A 21,447-nucleotide genomic window follows, 5' to 3' on the forward strand; every position below is an offset into this window, starting at 1 on the left:
CATCATAAAAAAAGCAAAATGTACAGCTGTCAACCAAAGCAATCCCTTCTTATAGTGTACACAATGAGGAGACCGGTCTCCTACACCTAAAACCTATGGTGTTATGTTGCACCAGACCGTGTGATAGGACACAACAGCTCCTAGCAGCGTCCCTTCCGACAGATAGTTATTAGGTGCTGTGCCAGTCAGCACGACCGGCAGATGAAGGTTCACCTCACAAGCTCCGAGTTGGTGCTACCCCACAACATTCGATCACACACCTGCAGTGTCAGTCAGTGTATCCAAAAAACGTCTGCACCTTACAAGTGCCCCTTTGTGATTTGTTCGTGAAGAGCTGGGCCAGACAGCGTGACCGGCCCTGCCACATAACCGAAGGCACTTGTTAGTGGAGTGTCCCTGCACCTGGTCCTCAGGTGAGTGACATGACCGTTCCTCCAGCTAATGTACTCCTGGGAACTCGCCACAAATATTTGAAGCTAGATTCTTCACTACCCTTCAAGGGGTTGAACTCACTCTCTTCTCCTGACTTCTAACACCAGGCATGTGTAGGCTGCAGTTGTGACAGTTCCACAGGGACAGCGTCTTCCAACACAACCACCTACAACTTATACTGCTACACGGACTGCCACACGGACAAACATTGCTCAGCTCCTCAAAAACTCTGTCTGTCTGCCAAATTCACCAATGAGTTACCGTTCTGCATCAGTTTGTCTTCAAAATTGACGAGTCCGCCCAACTTTCCTTGCTAATTTTCTCACCCAAAAAATAATTCTTCACTTTTGCTTCGTGTAGACTACCGAATTTGTTTTCCAAAAGGTCTGAGAGCGTAAAACAGTCCCTAACGTTAGCAGTGCCACAAGACTTCTGTCAGAATGCAGACGTGTTGAAGATTTAATGAGTTATTTTATGTCAGTGAAATTCACGAGTGTTTCAAGGTAATTACTCACAGCACCGTCGAACGCAGAGTCCTGCTTAGTTGAATTTATTCGTGTTGAGGTCACTTCTCATTCCACATCAACGCTTCTGTGTCCATCAATCGTCGCCAGTGTGACATTTAAAAGATTAACATCCTCACGTCTAAACATCACAGGAAGCCGTCAAGTATACTTGAAGTCTGGTGTTTATTCAGATAACATCAGATAAGGACCTCAACCACAGCTCACACCGCCGGTGCCTCGTCATCTTCCTCACAGGGAGATCGACTTAGAACCTTTGGCGTGGCAGCGTTCTAAGGTCGCGCAGGGGACAGAACCAAAATGCACATTAGTGGAGGGGTGCAGCAAAAGGGACAAGAGTCCCTACAACCGGAAGATACCACGCACATCTTGCCACTTTCTTCCATTGGCCAACCATACTGATGGATTTTACATAGATTGAATTAGCTGCTGTTGAGGAATTCTAGATCGTTGTCAAGAGAAACCTATTGAAAGTAATCACTCCATGAGAGAGGCTACAGTCTTTTGGGAATTTTGCCAGATTCTGTGGTGTGTGGATGGTGTGTACCCAGAACATGTAAAACTATATTGATATTGCTGTGTTTTCTTCGACTTGATAGTCATTTGGAAGGGCTAATTTGCATCTTATTCAGGAAGAGATGATACCAGGTACATGACTCAACCACAAGTTTGGCAATCTGAATTTAACCTGTCATGGCATAGAGAGCTACAGCGCTTGCTTTTCCACTGGACATTCCATTTCTGATCTGAGAAACTTATTGTAAGTGTAAAAGGAGGAAAAGGGAACCAAATTAAGATACTCCGGCAGGTTTTCACATAGTTTATTAAATTCAAGAAATGAGGCACACTTATTAAAAACCTGTGGAAAATACAAGGAGTGATCAAGGCACTAGGCTGCTTGGAATGTTATAATTTTGTTGCCACCCGTGTGGCTACAAAAACAAGACTTGACCGGCTGGCTTTCAATTTAGAATAGGAAAAATTTAAGATCCCTGACTTTTTCGCTAGCTTGTTGACAATAGCAAAAAATATTCTCAGTGGACCCGGTCTAGCTTCAGAAGTACAATTATGTAGGTTATCATACATTGGACTAAAAGCTCCACTAGGCAAAATTAAACAGCTGAACCCAGAACATTTTTAACACACAGATGAAAATATCAATCGAACAATGTTATGTAATGTAAAAAATGATCATAAATTTTATTGTTAAACTCCCAATTGGGTTACGATCTAAAAAGATATACCGCACATGTAATTAAAAAACATCATCAAATTCTTAAGTCAAAGTTAAAACAACAGTCGACGCAGCGTTTCGGTGCTTTTTTCTTTTTTAACACCTTCTTCAGGACTCTAAAACATTTGACTCCAATTGCTCTGTATTATGTGAACGATTGGTTTCAAATAGATTGGTTTCAAATTTGAAGAAGACGCTGTCACGGAGGAGCAGGGAGGCCGAATTCCGATTAAGAGATTGGCCCTTATATCAAAACAAGGAGAAACTTGTTACTTGAAGCATATAAACGAGCAAGATTAAGTTCTTCTAAGGAAGTAGCCTCTATCTACAACAGGCTTATAAACCATAGAAGTTCCTTTTTTGATTATCATTAAACGGTGGCTCCTCCGTGCAATCAGAAGAGCATATCACTCTAATGAGAGAGCTTAAGGAAACCTGAGGTACCTGAGCAACTAATAATACGTGTTGAATCAATTTGAAACCAATCTATTTGAAACCAATCGTTCACATAATACAGAGCAATTGGAGTCAAATGTTTTAGAGTCCTGAAGAAGGTGTTAAAAAAGAAAAAAGCACCGAAACGCTGCGTCGACTGTTGTTTTAACTTTGACTTAAGAATTTGATGATGTTTTTTAATTACATGTGCGGTATATCTTTTTAGATCGTAACCCAATTGGGAGTTTAACAATAAAATTTATGATCATTTTTTACATTACATAACATTGTTCGATTGATATTTTCATCTGTGTGTTAAAAATGTTCTGGGTTCAGCTGTTTAATTTTGCCTAGTGGAGCTTTTAGTCCAATGTATGATAACCTACATAATTGTACTTCTGAAGCTAGACCGGGTCCACTGAGAATATTTTTTGCTATTGTCAACAAGCTAGCGAAAAAGTCAGGGATCTTAAATTTTTCCTACTGTTAGACCCCCTTCCCTGCCACAGATTACAGGGGTACCTCCAATTTGTTTTGATACATTTCAATTTAGAATGACATTGCGTTCTCGATGTCATTTTGTATTAAAAATGAGTATACAACATCAGATCATGGAGACTAGCTGTTTGTTGCAATTTTCTTTGTATGTCAGAATATCATATACAAAATATTGTAACCAGAATACTATTACCACAATATCATGAAGCGATATATATAAACGTAAGTATATATTTACTATTCTTAATTACACATGCACATTCCCTTAAGCTATATAATTCATCAAAGTATATAGGTGTGGAGTTATGAATTGTGAATGTGTACTTACCTATACATACATTCATATATTCACAATGTTGTGGTAGTTGATATCTGGATTCAAGCATTTTTAGGACATAGTTAAAACACAATATTCTAACAGAATAACTCGATTTTTATGGCTCTTAGCACAACAATTTGTTTTGGTGGATCATCACATGGTCTAGGGAATGAAGTGCTGTCTACTCTCTGCATGAAGATTCTATTTATTTGGTGCCCATGTGTACTGGTCAGGCTCCTCCGCTATTGGTACTACATATTCCATCAGCCTCCTGATGGACAGAATTATTGTTCCTATCTATATATGTTACACAAACTTGGCAAGCAACTATAGATTGATTTTGTTTTGGGGTTACAAGTGGCCTACCTTTTCCAAAATGTTAATCGATATTCTGAAAACATTGGTTGAGGAGAAGAAAACACACTTTTCCTCCTTTAATCCCAACATTCACACTTGTCTCCAGCACATTCCAGAGTTTAGATCATAGGGTTGTCGGGTTACTTCAAGGTACTGTTAAAAATGAAACTGAAATATATTTGATCAGGTTTAATAAAGTGACTATAGTGAAGCCGGTCGTGGAAAACAAGCTGTGTTTTGAGGTGCTTTAAGCTTGCTGATATGCATTGTATGCATCTATTATGGACAAATAAAATACTGAAAACATAGTGACCGTATGTGTGTGCATCCATATTCGTGGGTGCCTTTGTGTTTGAGTGTTTGCATGGTGTGTGTGTGATTCTTAGTTTTAATGAAGAAGTTAATTATCATTATATATTCTTCTGCATTAATATTGTTATTTCTCATTGTTTGCAGGTTTCTTTTCTCCTTGGAAAAGTTCCAAACAAGTAAGTAATCTTTTCACTATACAAAGTGAAGCATATTATTGATATTATGACAAATTGATCAAAACAATTGTAAGCACCTTGTGAGTTTTTTTAATTGATTCACTAAAGTAACCTGATTTGCAAGTTCCTAGTCCATGCAAAGAAAACTAGAAGTTACCCAAACCAGGATTTGACAAGTAAAGCATGCTCAAATGAACCACAGTAGAATGTACATTTTGTAAATGCGAAATGTCTAATGCATATGCAAAAGACCATTTTAGCATATTATTCTCTATGTAGATGCAGCACGTTCAGAATACACAGTGTGCATAATGGAAGTGTGCATAATGGACCCATTGAAAGCACGCAAACTGTTGAATAGAAGATGGCTCTCTCAATCACAGGGAGCCCGGGTCAGTTTGCAAAGCTCAATGAAAAAAAAGCAAGCCTACCGTGCGGTGTACAAGACAGTTCATGCAAGGACAAAGTTGCAGAGTGGAGGCGGGGACAATAAGGGAAGAGAAAAGCTATTTGCAATGGCATTCAGCAGGCTAGGTGGAGTGTAACTTCAGGAGGGCTTACAGGTTCCAAGAAGTCAGCATGGCTTGGCGGTGGAAAACAAAGTTTGTTGCCCTACAGAATTCCCTAAAATCCAAGCAACAATTTTTTTTAGAAGAAAAAGAGGTTTTAGCTTTGTTAGATAATCAATAAAATTTAACAATCTTTGCATTAACATTCATATTGATTATTAATTTTCATGATTACTTCCAGGTGCATATATCACCTAGGTGTATAAATTAACCAATCTGATTTAATGAGAAATTAGTGGACCATGTCCTTCAAGGTCAAAACATTTGCTTCTGGACGTGAGGGGTCCAGTTATTGTGAATCGGAAATGGCCCTAGACTCAAGATTAGTTAATTGCCTACATCTGTGAAATCTAATTTGGCAGGCAGATCTAAAAAACTAACCCATATTAGGATAGTTGGGGGGGGGGGGGTGAAATTCACGTAATTTGCTTTTTTGCAATTATGTGAATTTTCATCACAATTCAATGTAAATATGCAAAATTCAAATCTATCAATTTGTGCTATTGTTTAGTGCATGTGTCCGCATGTCAATTTTTGACGCAAGGGCGCATTTTGTGATGAAATAACTGACCAAAATTCTTGGGACCACCGGGCTCCTGTGATTTACCATGATTTCTCGTTACATTTGTTACGACGTATATAGCATGTTCAAAGTAAAGTTTTACAGTTGACATTTTTACTGTGTACATTTTTTACTACAAATGGCGTGTAATTCTGTGAAGAGGTGTAATAGTAGTTGATGCCAGTGTACTAACTACCAGACTGGGAAGGGTTTTGTAACTATATAGTACCCGACCCTGCTGGTTGTCATTTGTGATTCCTCAATTTACGCTTTGCCTTTCAAGGTGGCTCTAAACATTTAAATACATGGACAAATGGATCCTTATTGCAGTAGGAAGTACAGTACGTGTCAGGGACATTAAGATTTTCTGATGGTATTGCATATAATTGTTTTCAATTCAAATTCAATATTAGTCTGCTAGACAACTAGTCCTCATGAACAAATAGAAGCATTTATATCAAATATGTTTTAATTATAATTTAAAAGGAATAAAATGAAACCACAGAAACACAACTTGTCAAGAATCAGTTTTAAAACTTTCTAATTAAAACAAATAGGCACCTGACTCGACCACCTTCTGAAAATAATATGGTCAGAAATGTAATTTTCTTCGTTTTTCATGAAATGGGCATGTTAATAAAAATTATTAATCACAGATAATACTCAAATCGCCTGATGTTCCCAAACTGCTTTTTGACCACATTTAATATAAAATGTAATTTAATTCTGGTCACCGAATCGTAGTCTTCATTAAATCTCATTTGTAATACCGGTCTATTTATCATTGCTTGATTATTGCTGTCAAACTTCTTATAGAAAAATCATACTTTTTAAATAGGCCATTGATTTGTGCACAAACGGTGCACGTCCAAACAGAAGAAGAGTTAATTAGTTCTCTCAAACATGTACCAGCGATTGATCCTTTGGGCTAATCAAACAGTTTTACAAAATATTTTACTGCCAATACCCATTTTTGAAACAGACTGAACAAGGCCAAATTTATAGTTTAGAGGATGGGATACTCAATGTTATCACATGATAGAAATCCTGCCCGCCTTACTATAAGTTGCCAAAGGCTGCATGCACTTGTAATACGACGGAAAATACACCCGCCAAGTTTGCCACTGAGTATCCCTCTGCCAAACTGAATAAAGCCCCAAGTTCTGAACAAATTGCTTGGGAGAAGGCAAGGAAGGAATGCCTTTTCAGTTTGTCAAAGTTCTAGTTGGCATTATTTGCCAAGCAGAGCAATAGGTATGGATGTAGTGCAATAGGCTTAATCTTTTTAAGATAAGCTTTTATTCAAAGTATCAATGAAATCCCTCCAAATTTTGCATTAGATAGATTTGTGTCTCTCACATCACTGACAGCGCTGTCATGTACCTTTTTGAAATGTAATCCCAAAGACAAGGTTTTGCAAAATTCAGTGCCTTAGTACCTATAATGATACACCACCTCTGGAGCTTCCAGATTCAGAAACCACTTTTGCTTCTATACCCTTCTGCCGAACACCAAAGCCTCAGTCTTACTGTACAAGCAGTCAATGAATGTGGTGTTAAAACTCAACTGGAGAGCAAGCAAATTCATGATCATCAAGTCATTGGCAAACAACAGAAGGGGAATAGGTTGTGTGTCTATCCTCTGTCAAGAGCATACATTGTTTTAGAGACTGCATATGATTGCCAAGAAAAAGGCAAAATAGCAGGGTTGTAACCGTTCTACTAGGTCATTGCACCCTGGATCCAGTTTTTAAAAGGAAAAACATCAAAAAGTATTTTGATAACATTGAAATACTACAACTCGAAAATTGAAAAATGTCAATAAGAATAAAGAAATATTCGAAGGGTACTACTTCTATTTCTTTACAACAGAACTGCTTTTCCAGAGAGTTCTTTGTCAATGTCACTGACAAGTATTGTACGGTCTTAGCTTGATTCTGGTGAAGTAGTATAAATGCAACCTGAGATGCTGGAATGTCTACAGTGGCAATACTTGGAGATCATTGAAAACACTGACCACAGTTTTATTGTTTGATGTCCTAGTTTTATTGTGATTTTTAAATAGTTTTATTGTTATTTTTAAAAAAGTGGATGTTATGAACATTGCTTTTGGATTATTCAATGATAAATGTGGCCTAAAAATGTCAATCTGATACAGGTTCAAAATACCCTTTACTAATTGCTGCCATTCAGATTTCACAATCAACTATTTACTTCTGTTAGGCCAATAGCAGTCTTCCATTGACGTAAATCATTTACACTCTGTAGAGGAGTAAGTACTAACTTAAGATGGCGAGGTTTTCAAAATCCTTCCATTAACACAGATTCTCAAACCCTAAGTCCACAAAAAAAGTCACATCCATAAAATCAAATGTTCATTGCAGCCTAATTACAGAATCTAGCCAGTTACCGCAAGACATAATTTCTGAACAAAAGTCTATTATGAATTTTCTGGCCAATTTAATACAGCCATAAACAGCATTAAATTTCACTGAATAATATGGCAACAAACCAGTCCAGCACTGATTACAAGTTCTGGGCTAGATTTCAATCTCTGTCGAAACAGTAGTTTGCCTGGAAATCTGAACAACAGTTTGTGTGATAATTATCAAACCCTTGCAGTGTTCCCCTGCAGTGTTCCCCTGATAAATTCTGGCAGGTCAAACATATCAATCAATCAAACTTTATTCAGGCATAAAAGAATTGCTATGAAAGCATAATAGATAGAGCAAGCTTTTTTTTTTTAAACAAACACATCCAATCTAAGTATGGGCGAATTTTGCAGATCTGCGGTTGGTACAATTTGCGCGAAATTGCAAAAAAATCCGCGAATTTGCAGATTTTCCCGCGAACTCGCAGATTTTTTTGCGATTTGCACTCTACTCAACTGGAGTACTCTACTGGCTAATCAATAAGTGCTACCTCGTTGGGTAAATGTATAGTGCTTTTCCTACACTGCAGCTGCGTAAAGGGCCAGAAGATTTGTCTCCACTCACCATGTGTGCCTGTAACTTTGCCACCGCGCCAAAAGGCGCCGAGGTCCTTTGAGTGAGCTGTCCATCATAGTTGGGAAAGGGCGGGAAGCCGTTTGATACCGCTAGTGTGTGGTGCAGGGCTTCTATGCGTGTCAACATGCCTCTTGTGAATAAAGGGTCAGAGAGCGAGCAGGGCAGCAGGTGAGGAGAAAGCAGCCTCCTGGTCACAGGAACTACATGGGGGTTGCGTTCGAGAAACTCAAGGATGCAAAGACCTCCCTCGAGTATTACAGCTAATGTTCGACGGCAGATATAAGGTTAAAGCACACTTGCCCAGCCTCCACAGTGCTCACTAATGTTTTGGGCTGATTAAAACGTTACTGAATTTGAGCTTCAACTCGGGCACCTGCTTTATATCTGTAAGTGCTTTCTGTTGAGGTTTAATTTTTGTGCCAGGAGCCTCGTGCCAGAATGAATCCTGCCCTGCATAGTTATCCACGAAGATGCCACCGTTTTGTGCAATACCTCTTCTCAACTGGAGTACTTTCTACTGGCTAATCAGTAAGTGCTACCTTGTTGGGTAAATGTATAGTGCTTTTCCTACACTGCAGCTGCGTAAAGGGCCAGAAGATTTGCCTCCAGTGACCATGTGTGCATGTAACTTTGCCACCGCGCCAAAAGGCGCTGAGGTCCCTTGAGTGAGCTGTCCATCATAGTTGGGAAAGGGCGGGAAGACGTTTTATACCGCTAGTGTGTGGTGCGGGGCTTCTATGCGTGTCAACATGCCTCTTGTGTATAAAGGGTCAGAGAGCGAGCAGGGCAGCAGGTGAGAAGAAAGCAGCCTCCTGGTCACAGGAACTACATGGGGGTTGCGTTCGAGAAACTCAAGGATGCAAAGACCTCCCTCGAGTATTACAGCTAATGTTCGACGGCAGATATAAGGTTAAAGCACACTTGCCCAGCCTCCACAGTGCTCACTAATGTTTTGGGCTGATTAAAACGTTACTGAATTTGAGCTTCAACTCGGGCACCTGCTTTATTTATATCTGTAAGTGCTTCCTGTTGAGGTTTAATTTTTGGCTCACAGGAAGCATTTACAGAGTTAAGGCAGGTGCTCGAGTTGAAGCTAACTTTGTAACCATTTTAGAATGGCGCCGGCAAACTGCCAGATTTGAAGTTGCACTTTCAACTCTGGCAGCTTGCCGGCACCATTCTAAAATGGTTACAAACTTAGCTTCAACTCGAGCACCTGCATTAACTGTAAGTGCTTCCTGTGGGCCCCAAAAAAAATCCACCCTCGAGCGGATTTGCGGATTTTTCAGCAATTACGCGAGATTTGCGGATCGCGAATTTGCCGAAAATCTGCAAATTCTGCGAGCGGAACGGATTTTTGTCCCACACTTTATCAAATCCATAAAATTATGAATACATTATAATATAACGAGAGAAAAAAAGGAGATACGAAACAGTTGATAAAATATCAGAACATCATACAGTTGCAGTAGTAAACTGCTGTTTTAAAATAACGACATACAGTGCAGCAAACTTCTGCGCTCTGGAGTGACTGTAGATAATAAAGTGGTGCTCTTCATTGAATAAAACCTTGCTGCTTCTGAATGGGCCTTAGATAATGCTTAGCAAAGTGCTTATCGTGCCTACAAAAAAATGAAGGTGTGTTACAAAAACACAAGGGAACCCTCGAGGTAGTTAAGGACCTTGGGTAACAGTTAAGTATGTATACAGTGGTCCTTAAACATGTGATCAAAACTTTACAATAAATATAGATTAGAATCAATACTATATTTCGGATGTCCGGCAGTCCAAACAATTTAAAAATGAAATCAGATCTATGGCTTGAATAAAACGCAACATTTACATGGGGCACAGTCTTGCATCCTACAGGGAACAAACATTAACAATTATATACAACACACAAGGACATTTCAGGCAAGACAAGTTTTTAGCTTGTGAGATGTAGATCAGGTCAAGCTTAAAGTAAAAAGATCCTATTGAACAATTTTAGGATCATCATCGCGACACTGAATAGTGCATGTCTGATATTGGAAAATGCCTGTGGAAAAGGAGGAAAAGAGATATAGGGGAAAAAATTGGGGTTTGGGGAAAGGGAAGGGTTAAGGTAGACAGCATTAGATTGGCATTGTGGCGACAATAACATTCATGCCATGCCACGCTTAGTGTCATGTGTGAGGACTCAACATTGTCTAAGGGTGAGTATAAGACTGAGTGCTTCAGTAAGGCACGTCTGTGATATGCGGATTGAAGGCCAGTAGTTAGCCAGCCGGTACACCTATATTCCACAAATCAAGGCACTCATCGTGATCCACCTCATCTTGGACTACAGACCACGTCTCCACCCGGTACCCACTCAATTCATTATTCAGCTACTAGAGCTTTGTCTTACCAGAAACTTTTTCAATTTCGATAATGAGTACTATCAGCAGGTCAAGGGTACCTCAATGGGGGCTGTTTTTGCCCCCAATCTAGCCATTCCATTTATGGATCACCTAGAGATGAGCACCATCCTCTCACCCTCCAATCCATTCTTGAGTGGCGTCACTGTGGCGTCGCTATATAGATGACATTTTGCTTATTTGGCATCACAATGAGGAAACCCTAGGACAATTTTCACACTGGCTTAATAATAATTATTCAGGTCTCAAGTTCAACAGCACACATGACAGATCACAGATTCCATTCCTTGATCTCACAATTTACTGCAATAATGGAGAGCTTCTCACAAAACTGTACAGAAAAACAACAGAAAGGAACACCCTACTCGGGTATGAGAGTAATCATCCCCGTGTACTGAGGGACTCACTACCTTACTCACAATTTTTACTCATAAGGCGTAATTGCTTTTCTAAGGAAGATTACTTGTCTGAAGCAACCACTTTGTCTAGCAAACTCAGAGCACGCAGCTAACTGAAAAGACTAGTATGCAATGCTCAAAAACGCACCTGGTACTGGTTACTATCCCCCAAAACAGAAACCCAACACAAAGCACATAGTCTGTGTCACCACTTTTTCCCCGATTTCCAATGCCATTCGTAAGCCTATTCTGAAGCACTGGCCTATAGTGAATGCTGGTAATATCTCAATAGAGCAACCACTTTTCGCATTTCGAAAAAACAGAAACCTAAAAGACCATCTGGTACGGGCAGCATTATCAACAGTTAAACCTGCCATTACCTGTGATGCCCACTGGGGCTTAGAACCACTAACAGGGCACGCCAAATGTGGGAATTGTAATCTATGTAGTACAATCATGGAGGGCAAAGATTTTTCATTCAACATTGTCTCCTTTAAATTGAATTCCTTTTCTAACTGTAACACCTGTAATGTAATTTACTTAATTATATGCCCTTGCCAAAAAATCTGCATTGGTCAGACCACACAGAAAGTGAAACTAAGGATTGGACAACACAGGAGCATAGTGCGCTGTAGAACCCCAAATGCACCGCTTGTCAAACACTTCACTGAGATGGCACATAATGAGGATGACATCAAATGGACAGTGATAAAAGTCATCAAACAACCATCCAGGGGAGGCGACATCTCGAAAATTCTGAACAAAGATGAATGATAATCCTGACTATCAGCATCAGAAATGGCCTAAACAGGAATGAAGACTGGACTAACTTGATTTGATTAGACATTTCCTTCATAAGATGCATTACTAACCTTCTCTAATGTTTCATATAACACAGGGCTTCAGACTGATCGCATAATGTTCATAATCCTTTATGTGTGCCCTATCACTGTTCTCCTTTGCCATTCCCTCTATGTTGTTCATAAGCAAAACCACTACACATTACTGTTATTTTGATACCGTTATCAGTTGTAATATACCATTTAATTGACTGTACATAATCATTGACAAAATGTAATGATTTCATAAATGCTCAGAGCGGACACCTATTTTAAGCCCTGAATTATTTCAAGGAATTCCCTGTCACTATCGCTGCTTTTATTTTTAGTCTTTTCTCTATCTCACTTTTTCCCACCCAAGATGGGGCCCCTTGATTCTCAGTAAGCGGTATAGCGCACAATCACGACCGTTTATAGGCACACTACGCACACACCCTGTCAGTTGGGCTGATCGCTTGAGGCATACTGCGGCTTATCCGGTAAGCGTTCCTGTGTGTGTTGGCTCCCGAGAATTCCGTGAGGTCTCTACCAGTAGTTGGCCCTTCCTTATATACCTCGTTTGTTTTAGCAGTGTATCAGCACACCGCATGTGACCCTTGTACCGTCTAACAACAAGATGCATTCAATTCGCAATGGCATCGGTGCACTGCTCCAATGAGAACAATAACTCTAATTTGAAGCGACAAATAGTTTTCCGGTGAGCGTCCACATGCATCTCTTCCGCGGTTAATTATTCACTTTACTTCCACATGACTTATGCCTAACGTAGAATTTTTACCCCCTGCTTAGTGCTTGCACGAGGCTTTAAATTGAATGTGGCACAGCAGTTAGTGATGAGTGTTGTTTGGAATTTCCCGCCACTCTCTTTTGATACCTCCAAGTAATCACGAACCTCCAAGTAATCACGAACCGGCCTTCACGTCTCCGGTTTTTCATTGCATTATGATTCATCATCTTTTATCTAGACAGACCCAATCTGCCTACCGCCCGAGATTTGTGCCCCTACCAGTATCCCTTTCGCATTATTTACCACCTTGACACCACCCCAACTCTTGCACAGTTTCAACCATTTCCCAGCGTTATTGAACATACATTAGATCCCTTCACCACTCGCAGCATCAATTCACCTTCACTCCGCATTATGCAGTTGCAATCAATTTTTAACCAACACCATCTCTTCACCTTCGTACCGGCTGGCTAACTACTGGCCTTGCAATCCACATATCACAGACTTGCCTAACTGAAGCACTCAGTCTTATACTCACCCCATGACAATGTTGAGTCCTCATGCATGACACTAAGCTTGGCATGGCATGGATGTTATCGTCGCCACAATGCCAATCTAATGCTGTCTTCCTTAACCCTTCCCTTTCCCCAAACCCCAATTTTTTCCCCTATATCTCTTTTCCTCCTTTTCCACAGGCAATTTCAAATATCAGGCATGCACTATTCATTGTCCTGATGATGATCCTAATATTGTTCAATAGGATCGAAACGTCATCGACCCCCATGTAACAGCTTGCACGTTAATCCATTGTGTTTACAAATGCATTGCCTGTTTACTTAAAGCTTGACCTGATCTACATCTCTAAAGCTAAAAACTTGTCTTGCCTGAAATGTCCTTGTGTGTTGTATATAATTGTTAATGTTTGTTCCCTGTAGGATGCAGAAAATGTGTCCCGCGTAAATGTTGCGTTTTATTCATGCCATTGATCTGATTTCATTATTAAATTGTTTGTCCGGCTGGACATCCAAAATATAGTATTGATTCTAATCTATATTTATTGCAAAGTTTTGATCACATGTTTAAGGACCACTGTATACATACTTTACAAAAAAAACAAAGTGCATCAAGGACTGAATTAAATACTCAGCACATGAACCACCTAAAATAGATGAAGTGTCATATTGGCCCAAAGGGAAGGATCAAAAGGACCTAATTTAGATGGCTCATCAATGAAATTCTCTCCCAAACCTTACTTAACACAATGAAGGTACAACCCATTTGAAGGAGCACAGTGAATAGTAACAAATTTCCGAACTGAAGGTTTCAATAATTCTGCATATTCTATATCACTCTTCCTTCTTTCCCAATAATTTTCCATCACCCAATTTTTCTCTCTGTTTTAAGGTAGAAATCCAGTCTACATAAGTCTTCGGGCAACTTTTTGACATAATCCTACCATAGTATATTATGACTGTAGCTACAATTTAAACAGTCCTCAATAATATCCTTACTAAGGTGGACATTAACATTGGTCCCACTGCCATGTAATGTGTCTTGGAAAAATTAGTTTCTAGCTCAATGCTATCCATAAAGGACACAAAATTATCCATTTGTTTTTTTAAGACCAGAAGGTGTCTGACTGATTCATATGACATCATCAACATATAAAAGAGCCGCCAGAGGGTAATTTTTTATTTTAGACAATGCATAGCCTTTCAGTATAACATACTTGTGCAAGTTGTTAATATATAATAAAAATAAAATTGGTGCAAGCACACAGCCCTGCCTCACCCCGCTTTCCAAACAGAAAGAGGATGAACGCTCTCCTCAAGGACCATAACAAACAGACGAAGTAAGCTCTTGATGAAGGGCTCTAAGGAAATGAATTCATTCAAGTTCCAGACCTACATCCCAAAAAAGAGCCCATAACAATGACCGAGTAACACAATCGAAAGCTGTGCTAATGGTCCAAATATAGAGCCCCATCCTTGACCACAGATTATTTCGGGATTAGCAATGTAAAATTCAAGCTTTGCTCAATTCTGCTAAGCCTTCTCTAAACATATACTGGACGGGTGTAATAATGCCATTGTCCTCAGCCCAGCTCAAGATATGCTGCAAGACTATAAGGTCCACTATTTTAACAGTAGAATCCAATAAGGAGATGGGTCGATAGCATGCTAGTTTTTGTCTACTGCCCTTCCTAAATACTGGTACAAACAAAGCAGAAACCAAGTTTAGAGCTAAAGGCACAACTAAGGACATTGGCGATAATAGGGGCCCAAAATTCCTGTCTTGCCCTAAGGAGATCCATCGGGACTCCATCTGGGCCCGGGGCCTTATTTCCAAGGCTTGACATGATAGCTAAATGGACTTCTTCTAAAGAAAACAAGATGGTTAATAGGTTGCTGTAGGAACATACCTCACTAAGTGAGTGTTCCATAGAAGAGAGCCCATACATGCTTTTGAAATGCGACTCCCACCTATCAGCAGGGATGGTTGTGCCTAATCCATCCATGGGTCTGATGAGGGGCTCGCTGGATTTAACAGTCTTCCAAAATCCCCCAATGTCTGAGTGGAAGAAGCAATCACAAGTATATCCCAAGTGTCTCCTTAATTTCCTGCTTTCTATCTTTCAGTACTGATTTATATTCAGGCAGATGGCCATCCTGCCCCAGGTTTTTTTTTTTTATTAAGAGTGGCCCTTAAGCATTTATTAGTGGCTCTGCAGACATAGTTAAACTGACTAGGCTCAGATTTGGAGCTGGTACCAGAAGGTGTCAGTAATACATTTTAACAACTTTCCCCTAACACACATATATGTCAACAGGTTCCTCATGTACCACAGGTTCAATCAACAATTTGTTCATGAACAGGCCTAAACTTTTACTTATCAAACTCACAAATAGGGAGGCACAGTCAACAGCATGCCACATAAGGCCATTCCCCTTGTCCATAGGCCTAATGTTTGTTGGGCCTATAGAGTTAGGGGTATAACTGCGTACCTTATAGGATATGGTATTAAGGTTGTGATCAGTTACACAATTCTCCACCATGCCCCCTCCCACAATCATGGTATCAAGTTGGAGGAGATTAAAATGAAATCAATAACACTTCCCCTTCCAATAAACCTATGAACTTGAGTGCTAACAGACTAAAATGGGTGGAATTACTCTGTACATACCTATGTCCCTCTACTAAGGAAGTAAGTTTAGCTACCTTCTTTTCTAATGCTCCTATACCTTCAGTTAAGGGAGTGATACAAGCCCCAATCATTGATCTCAGATGATCAAATAGCTTATTTATCTCCAAGCCCAATATATATACCAATAGCACAAGAATTAAAATTTGCCATTGACTGGTTTAGATGATTAACAATCGGAGACTCGATATAAGAAGGCAGCAAGTAGTGCTGAGGTTCCTCATGTCTCACTTTCTTTCTTTCTTAGCAAGTGGCCTACAATCTGAACTATTTTCAGCAATCAGGATGCTGTCTTCCTGAGTTTTTGGACTGCATGCTGATAAAGGGACATTTTCAGAGGTGCATTGCACTGCAGAAAGGTCGAGCTGATTGGAAGTGTGCTACAAATAACAGGAGGACCTGCTAAATCTAGAGACAAGCATGTCATGGCTTGTTAGACCTGGCATATTTTGGTGTGGTTTCTCCTGTCTTTTTGGTTCTGACCTCATGTTTTTGAGTTTGTGCCAAATTTCACTTTTGCTGGTTTTAGGACTCTGGGCACTTAACCACTGCAGAGCCTGTGTGTGCAGTTTTAGCTGCCATGTCGACCTGGCAAGTACTCTTACTTGCCAGGCCCAAACATACCCTTTTACTACATGTAAGACACCCCTAAGGAAGACCCTATGTAGCCCTAAGTAGCCCCATGAGCAGGGCGTGGTCCATTTAAACGGTGGGACATGTGGTTGAAAGTTTTACAAGTCCTCTTAGTGAAAAACTGCTAAACATGTTTTTCACTACAGCAAAGCCAATCTCTCCCTTAGGTTAGCATTGGAGCTTTCTTGTAACACTTTACAAGTGTATCCTCTAATTTGGAACAGATAGAAAATTGCACATATTTTAGTGAAGTTGGTTTTTAAATTGCAGGTCTGAAAATGCCACTTTTAGAAAGTTAGCATTTGCTTACTTAACCATACTGTGCCTCTGGCTATCCTGTGAAAACACATCTGGGTTGGATGACTGTTGGGCTTTGCGAATTCAATCTAGATAGTCACTCACACAGGGAGATGAGGTGTGCCCTGCATGTCCTGATGGCCTTTCACCAGCCTGCTGAGTCTTCCAGAGCTAGAGTTGTGGGAGGAGCTGTTACGTGCACCTGAATAGGCTTGTGCCTGTCCCACACAAAGAGCTGCATACCACCCTGTAGTGTGTCTGGAGCCAGGGCCCAGGTACAGCAGAGTCTTCTGCACTACAAAGAGCTTTCTTCCAAGTCTCCTTACTTCAAAGGCTAAAACGGGTATAAGTACTAGAGCTCTGACACCCTATACTCAGAGCACTTCTGGACTGAGGACATGCTGCCAAGACGAAGAGCTCTTGTGCTGCCAGGAGGGACTGCCACTTTTCTGCTTGCGTTGCTGCATTTGCCTGCTCCCTGCTGCTTTTGTCTTGGGAGTAAGAGGACTGAACTTTGCTCTGTGCATCCTGCTTTCTAAGGTTCTCAAAGGGCTTGAGTTGAGCTTACCTTCTGTTGGAAGTCTCAGGGACATCAAATACTTCACCTCCAGTATCTGGGCTTTTCTGCTGAGAACCCTGCTCTGCTAAGTGGTGCCAAAGCAAGTTCCTGGACCCTTGGAAGTGAGTTTGCTGTGCTAAACAAGAAGAAACCCGAACATCGACTTCAAGTGTGACTTCGGAGCCCATGCCACTCTTTGACACTGCGCCGCTGCCTACACCAGAGACATGGTCCCCGCTCAATGCAAAGACCTCAACTTGCAATGCAGACCCCTACGCTGCCGCAGCACCTTAGAAGATCTGTCACAGCGTGAGCCTTGAGCACCACGTGCCCGAAGTCGATAACGCTTGACTCCAACTCTGCCGCAGAACCTGTGGCCCCTCGGTGTGACACCGCAAAGTCCACATCTAATGGCTTGACCCTTGATGCTTCATCGACCCTGCACCACTAGCAGAACCGACGCCTCGCTACCAATGCCACATCACCTCCATTGTGCAATGCACTGTCCCGAACACCGACATGCCAATGACCTGCACCAACAGTAAGGAACTGACGCTGCACCAACCCCAAGCAATGTGTCAACTCCCCAGCATGTGCAATGTCTTTGTTTTGTCATTCTTTCGTAGGTGCTGTAAATGTCCATAGCTGACTTGTGCTCAATTGCGGTCGGTCTGAACTTTTAGATTCGATTTCAGCAAGCACGTCATTATGGCCCCAGCCGGAGATATTGTGTTTCTAAGTTTGATAACTGCATTTAATATTTGAAAAATCATAACTTAACTTGTGTATGTTGGATCTTTTCAGTTTGGTCTTGTTTTCCACAGATAAATATTGGCTATTTTTCTAAACTGGTATGGAGTACTTTGTGGTGTTTTCACTGTGTTACAGGGTGTGTGTGAGCACAAATACTTTACACATTGCCTCTTTAGTCTGGCTCTGACTAGGATTGTGGGTTAGACAGGGTGCATACCTCTGCCAACTAGAAACCTCATTTCTAACATAACTAAATCAATCTTTTTTAGTAATTACACCTACTGCATGCATGAAAAAAGTGTCCAGCGTACTACTATAAGGGTCAGCAGATTTGTTTGCATAAGTAACTTTCTTTTTCCCCATGTCAAGTGTCAATGGCCTTCAAAGCCCCCTTGCTCAGCAAAGAGCACTACCTTAGTCGCAAGGGATCGCAAAGTTCAAAACCAAAGTCAGTCAGGCAAAATAGTTTATTTTGGGCAGAAGCCCATAAAACATTAGATATTAAAATCATATATTTAAAAACAACTTACATATTTTTAAAACAAAAATTGCTATGTACTGAGTAAATATACATTGCAAGTTACTTAACACCGGTACCTTGTGGAGCCTAAATAACAAAAAGTGGTTCACTAGTGATTATCTTGGAAGACTATAATAAACCTAGCAACAAAATCAGATGTAAAAGAAAATGTTAAACATCCAATAGTTAAATGGAGTAGATTCTTATTAAACAATATCAGCCAGGAAGGATCATCAGAAATTCATTACCAGATTTTTTGGTTGATAAGATAGCAGGTCATCCTGGGAAGCTAATATTTTTTTATAAAGACAGGCTACTGGATTGACATCAACAACTATTACATTTAGAGCTCTGGGGATTTTCTTTTACACCTCACTGCTTAGAAATAGTTTACAAGACTTAATGCCATCGAGATACCACAGTCCGATCTTAATATTCTAAAAGCCTCTACATATTTCCGCGTTCTTAGTGAGATACAAAGTGGTTTTAGCTAAGCTCTGCTTGGGGAGGGGGACATAAGACGGGCAAAAGAAAAGAAGATGTTATCTGTCCTCAATACTGTTAGGGCAGAACAGGTAATTCTATGATTTCATGCCAACAAAATTCCATTTGTGCTTAAATGTACTTACTAACAGTGTACCAAGTTATAATTTAACTAATAAGATACGAGCAGGCGGAGACACAAAGGAATCCATATATGGTTCCAGTGCAGGGTTGAATTTGAAGGACAGAAAATCATCCGTCAATCCTCCTAATTTTGCATTGTGTTGGTATGAATCAATTATGTGCATCTAGTATTTTATTTTAACAAATGCCTTCGACTTAGAGTTGATTCGTGAAGGAGAGGACCAGTACATGCCCAGGCCTAGGAGGTCCAGATGGATTTTCTACAACTAACCCATGGGATAGAAATGCTGATCGCCATACCTAAAACTTCCTCAAGAGCAGACCTGTAAATGGCCAACTCTGGGGTGGACCGTAATCTAATCTAAAAAAGTAACAGTCTCACTGTCGCAGACTCACCTATTCTTTTCAGGCTAGTGTCAAATAACAAGGGGCCTAACGGGGTACTTCTGAGAAGGCTAAATAGGGATTTAATAACACTGTTCTCTTTAACAATAAATCTATTAGGATCCTCTATTCACCATACCTTTGCATCATATAAGGCTGCTGACGGCACCTTGGCTCTATAAAACTATATGACAGGGAACACTGATCTTGGAGTGGTAGCTTTGATTTTTTTGGTACCTGAAGTTGCACCATGGAGCATAGTAAATTGTGATTTTAATATTTGAGCTTTCCATTTAGCGGTTTTTATCAAACTTTACCCCCAGGTAATCTAATTGGTCTTCCTATTGGACCTGTTCCCCACTGTTAGAAATGGGGGTCTCGAGTTGGCAATGGTCTGGACCTTTCTCCAAATAGGGGCCATTCCTTCTAATCAGGATAAGAGGGATACACTCCTAAGATAACCCCTGCTCACCCACTTGGTAGCTTGGCATGAGCAGTCAGGCTTATCTCAGAAGCAGTGTTTAAAGCAGTTGCACAAAACCAACAGTAATACAGTGAAAACTGTACAAAAGGACACCACACCAATTTTAGAAAAATAACCAATATGTATATGTACAAACAAGAGCAAAACAACAAAAGACCAACATAAAGTAATCAAAAATAGGCACTTTGCAAGTATGACTTTAAAGATGCAGTTCGTTGAAGTCCGTAGGTTCGTCCGGTGTTACAGCTGAAAACAAAGACTCCAACAGTTCCGGCCGACCTTGTCAGTGGGGACTGGGTTTACTGTCAGAAGAATCATAAACAGTACTTTTGGTTCCAGCTGACAGCATCAGTGCGGGTTGGTCATGCCAACCAACGTAGTTGAGATGTGAAGCGCTGCTGTGTGGCGTGCGGTGCCTTCAAATCACAGTGCAGGCAGCGGCTCGGAGACGGTCGTCCAGCGGTGTTGGTGAGACCCGGGCTATGGTGCGGAGTGAGGCAGGGCTTGTTGCAATGCTGACAGGTCACGTTGCAAGCAACAGTGCCGGTTGATAGGAGCTGGTGTCGGTCTGCCCGAACTGCGGTGTGGGACGGGGCAGTGCATCGTGTAACTTAGGAGCAGTGACCCCCAAACCACTGGTCAAGGGTATCGCAGTAAGCAGGCAGCGACGTGTCATTTATCCCAGGGCGGCAGAGTGAAGCGAGGCAGTGCATAGTGTGGTGCCCCCAGGTCGCGGTGCAAGCAGCAGCTTAGTGGCGGCGGTCGGCGTCCTTGGGTAGACCAGGGTTATGGTGCGGCAGTGCTCTCTGCGGTGCCTGAGTCTGCAGCAGTGTTAGTCACTATGTTGGCTGCTTTCCCCCACTGTGGCAACTAAAACTGTGGTTCTAGAGGCGGTACCCAGAGGTAGGTGAAGTCTTTGCTAATCCTGAGACTTCGGGAACACGAGGCATGCTCTATCTGATGCCCTAGGACATACTCAGCAACAAGTAGAAGAAAGTTCAGTCCAGTCTTTTCACTGGCCAAGGCGGAAGCAGGAAATGCAGGTCAACCCAACAAAGCAACAACACAGAAAAGGGGCAGTACTCCTCCTGGCAGCTCTTCCGGCTCTTCTTCTTGGAAGGTTCCTTGATCCAAGCCGGTTCTAAAGTACTGGGTCCCAATATTTATAGTGCATTCCTCTTTGTTCTCTTGGGCAGAGAG

The 21,447-nt window shown here is 41.0% G+C and overlaps 1 protein-coding gene across 3 annotated transcripts in view; it reads left to right on the plus strand.

The window, feature by feature from the left end:
• MAGI2 (membrane associated guanylate kinase, WW and PDZ domain containing 2) overlaps positions 1 to 21,447 on the plus strand; it is a 2,996,284-nt gene that overhangs the window by 2,607,252 nt on the left and 367,585 nt on the right. For all 3 annotated transcript variants that reach the window (XM_078679471.1, XM_078679479.1, XM_078679488.1), the window contains one exon: positions 4,256 to 4,287. In XM_078679471.1, the coding sequence (XP_078535597.1) occupies positions 4,256 to 4,287 (32 nt within the window). The remainder of the gene's footprint in view (positions 1 to 4,255; positions 4,288 to 21,447) is intronic.

Source organism: Lissotriton helveticus, chromosome 1_1, assembly GCF_964261635.1.
Source record: "Lissotriton helveticus chromosome 1_1, aLisHel1.1, whole genome shotgun sequence".
In the NCBI taxonomy this organism is placed as follows: domain Eukaryota; kingdom Metazoa; phylum Chordata; class Amphibia; order Caudata; family Salamandridae; genus Lissotriton; species Lissotriton helveticus.